The following is a 4,247-nucleotide window of genomic DNA, read 5'->3' as shown; positions in this document are numbered from 1 at the left end:
GCCCCGTGAAGCCGTGGTTTACAGTGAATTTATAACAGCTAAGTGTGGGTTGTTAGGCACGACGCGAAGCGGAGTTCACTGTAAATTCACTGTAAACCACGGCTTCACGGGGCTTATTGCGTTTATAAAACGGTTATTCCATATACGTAGTTAGGTATCACAAAATAAAACAGAGCAAATAAAGTGTAATTATATTAATAAAAACCGTATTCTTCCACTAAACAATGTAGTTCCTCAGAAACAGTTCCAACAAAGTGGTTGCCAAGCAACACACAAACGTAAACCAAGGTGTATGTTTGTAGAGTAATATACAACAGCTTCGAACGCGGCTCAACCAATCAGAATCAAGGACCGGAACTATCCGTTTTATACATTTTATTTTTGCATGCTGTAATTCATTAAAATTTCCATATTTGCACCCAGAGATTTTTTTTTAGGTTGATTTTCATTTTTACTTATGAGAGAATCTTATTAATTTATGTAAAGAAATTCATTTAAATAAATTCATGAAAATTATTTCTCACTATTTGACCCTATTCTCCAGCGAAACAAGCGCGGCATTTTTAGAATACAAGACAAGCGCGTCGCCTTCTTTAGAATATTGTCTTTTAACTTCCGTTTGTGCGGTAGCTCTGTATATTTCTATGGCATCGCTGTCTAAGAGTAATTTAGCTGGTAACGTGGATTTATGTATTGTAGAGTTAACGGACGTTATTGTGAGCATTGTAATGTTTAAAGCAACTGTCAGTAGACCAGTAAGATTTTAAAACGAGCGGTTCATTTATAAATCCGTGAGTTCACTGTGGAAATACAACCGGAAGACAGAAGACAACAAACACAGCGCTAAAAAGGGGCGGGGCTACATAAGGTCAATAACCAATTGTGAGTGTTCCTTAAAATCAAATCAACATCTAATACAAAAGTGTAGTAAATTGTAATTCATAAATATTACTGTGCATCTTTCATGACTCAATGGTGGAACGTTTTTACTCTGGATATTGATAAAAACACTTGTTGTATTCTTTGTTGTGTGTTTTTAGAGCTGATTTCATTTTAATATATTAGCCACAACACTTGCCTCAAGTAGCATGAACTAATCTGAGAGCTACCTGATCTTTACAAGGGTCTGCAAAGGCACTAAACTTATATCTGTATAACTAGATAGGCCAAAAGAGAATATCATAAAAGATATGAAATAAATCATTGACTTCTGCTTCTTTCAGTGGATAACTTCTCCCAGAGAGAGATTGAAGAGTTTCTGAATGAAGCTGCTTGCATGAAGGATTTTGACCATCCTAACGTCATCAGGCTGTTGGGTAAGAAACATGCCTGAATGCTCATTATGATCAAACAGAATAAAAACATCTGATATAAATATGAAATAGTGTTCAAATCCATAATAAATGATGTCAAAGCATTTCCATTATTGTTCATCTTTTGTTATAATGTTGTTTTGTTCACGTAGGTGTCTGTTTAGAGGTTGTTTCAGGCCACTTTCCCAAACCGATGGTTGTGCTTCCCTTCATGAAGTATGGAGACCTGCACAGCTTCCTCCTTCTCTCCCGTCTCAGTGAAGACCCCGTGGTAAGATGGCAAAGAAACAACAATGCTGTTTGTCTACAAAATAGTACTATGACTTTCATAGTATTCTAAGCAGTGATAAAGGCATTGCATTATAAATATACTTTATTTTAATGAAAATTATAATAATAAGAACTCAGATAAACCGTATATTGCCGTAGTCGTGTGTTTATTAGTCGTGTGTTTATTAGTCACGTTCAGCTGCAGCTTCTGTTATTTCTTCTGCGAGGCGTATTTGGAGTTTCAGCACGAGAGCGCCCTCTGGCCTTTGGATGGAGATTTACTGCTGATCACAGAACCGTGCTTCACTGAAAGATAATCATGACAATCGCAGCTTCTGTCGAATCGCGATCTTGATTCCATTTCGATTTATCGTGCAGCCCTACTATGACGGTCTAATAGGATGTTGTGTTGTATTTCCAGTATCTACCTACACAAATGCTCCTGAAGTTCATGATTGACATCGCTCTGGGAATGGAGTATCTCAGCGGCAGAAACTTCCTCCACCGGGACCTGGCAGCACGCAACTGCATGTACGTGTCCTGAACTTACAGTCTCCTATACACTTTTAGTCATGGAAGCACCAAGAAATAAAGATGATATTAAAATCAGAATGATTTCTGAAGGATCATGTGACACTGAAGACTGGGGTAATGATGCTGAAAATTCACAGGAATAAATTACATTTTAAAATATATCCACATAGAAAACAGTTATTTTAATTTGCAATAATATTTCACATTATTATCAATTTTATTGTATTTTTAATCAAATAAATGCAGCCTTGGTGAGCAGAAGGGACTTCTTTTAAAAAAAAAAACATTACATGCTTGTATCTTGTAACTGTTTATTTGAACCTTTGAAGTCTCTGTGTTTGTTTTAAGCAATTTACATTTTATTTCATGCAGGTTGCGTGATGATATGAGCGTGTGTGTCGCTGATTTTGGCCTGTCAAAGAAAATCTACAGTGGTGACTATTACAGACAGGGCCGGATAGCCAAGATGCCTGTCAAATGGATCGCTTTGGAAAGCCTCGCTGACAGAGTCTTCACGGTGAAAAGTGATGTGGTAGGAACTGTCATCACTGCCATCTTCGTTGTTCAGTTTTATCCAAATGTTTAAGATGTGTGCTGTTTTTCAGTCTCTACAACTGATCAGTTAACTTTGTAGTTCATTCTATTTTACACAAATACTATTATTCAAAAGTTTTCAGTCTCTTTATGTTCAACCAAGGCTGCGTTTATTAATCCGAAATACAGTAAAAACAGTAATATTCTCAGATATTATTATTTCAACTTAAAATAACTGTTTTCTATTTTAATATACTGTCAAATGTAATTTATTCCTGTGATCAAAGCTGAATTTTCAGCATCATTACTCCAGTCTTCAGTGTCACGTGATCCTTCAGAAATCATTCTAATATGCTGATTTGCTGCTTGAGAAGCATTTCCGATTATTATCAGTGTTGAAAATGGATGTGCTGTTTTGTGATACTTTTTTCAGGATTCTTTGAAAAGTTCAAAAGAACAGCATTTATTTAAAATGGAAATCTTTTGTAACATTATACAAGTTCTTACTGACACTTTTGATCATTTTAATGAATCTGTTCTGAATAAAAATACTAAAGTCATACTGACTTTATACTTTTGAACTGTAATGCAACTTAAAATAAAATTCCTGTTCACATGACACAGCCTGGTCAGAGTTTTTGGTGGTTTGTTTTGCAGAAGGTCTACAGCAGTTGTTGATGTTTGTTATCTCTTGATGCCCTTTTTAGTGGGCCTTTGGAGTGACCATGTGGGAAATAGCCACTCGAGGAATGACCCCGTACCCTGGCGTACAAAACCATGAGATTTACGATTATCTCCTCGAGGGAAACCGGCTGAAACAACCGAGCGACTGTCTGGATGAGTTGTGAGTTTGTTTTAAAACTGTGTGTTGAAAATGGCCATGAATGTCCAGCATGTGAATAGCTTATATCCAGTACAAAAATGTTCAAATCAAAGAAAAATCCAAAGCGATTTACTTTGTTAAAAATTATGAAGTACATTACTCTAAAGACAGGAAAAATTTGACTATTATCAAATATATAATTACTTGCTCCACCAGAAAGATACATTTTATGAAAATATTTTATGCAATTTTGCTTCTTAGATAAATGCATCTTGTTTAATGATATTTAGGTAGCTATATATAAATATATCAATTTAAAATATAAATTTAGTATAGTGTAAATAAATATAGTTTAGACAAAATTCAAAAAAGATTGCTTGTTTTATGTTGAGCATCATATTTGATACATTAGGCCTTTATGGCTCATACAGTATGATACAGTGAAAATATGGTCAGCTCAGTTTTATTCAGAGGCCTAAACTGAGCAAAAATACGCAATTTGGTGCAGATGCTGATATTTTATATGATCAAAAAGTGATGACATTCTGATGCTTGTCACAGGGGCGTAGCCATCATTTCAGAAGTGAGGGGGACAGAAATGTTATATATATATATATCTATATATCTATATATATCTATATATCTATATATCTATATATATATATATATATATATATATAAAACATTACAATAACATTTCTGTAATCTATATAACCTACCAGTCAACAGTTTTTGAACAGTAAGATTTTTAATGTTTTATAAAGAAGTCTCTT

The 4,247-nt window shown here is 34.6% G+C and overlaps 1 protein-coding gene across 3 annotated transcripts in view; it reads left to right on the top strand.

Annotated features, from left to right (window-relative positions):
• mertka (c-mer proto-oncogene tyrosine kinase a) overlaps nucleotides 1–4,247 on the top strand; it is a 53,367-nt gene that overhangs the window by 46,892 nt on the left and 2,228 nt on the right. For all 3 annotated transcript variants that reach the window (XM_016474637.1, XM_016474638.1, XM_016474636.1), the window contains 5 exons: nucleotides 1,224–1,316; nucleotides 1,466–1,584; nucleotides 2,005–2,114; nucleotides 2,490–2,649; nucleotides 3,359–3,495. In XM_016474637.1, the coding sequence (XP_016330123.1) occupies nucleotides 1,224–1,316; nucleotides 1,466–1,584; nucleotides 2,005–2,114; nucleotides 2,490–2,649; nucleotides 3,359–3,495 (619 nt within the window). The remainder of the gene's footprint in view (nucleotides 1–1,223; nucleotides 1,317–1,465; nucleotides 1,585–2,004; nucleotides 2,115–2,489; nucleotides 2,650–3,358; nucleotides 3,496–4,247) is intronic.

This window comes from Sinocyclocheilus anshuiensis, unplaced genomic scaffold, assembly GCF_001515605.1.
Source record: "Sinocyclocheilus anshuiensis isolate Anshui unplaced genomic scaffold, SAMN03320099.WGS_v1.1 scaffold300, whole genome shotgun sequence".
Classification (NCBI taxonomy): Eukaryota; Metazoa; Chordata; class Actinopteri; order Cypriniformes; family Cyprinidae; genus Sinocyclocheilus; species Sinocyclocheilus anshuiensis.
This window is presented reverse-complemented; position numbering and strand designations above follow the sequence as displayed.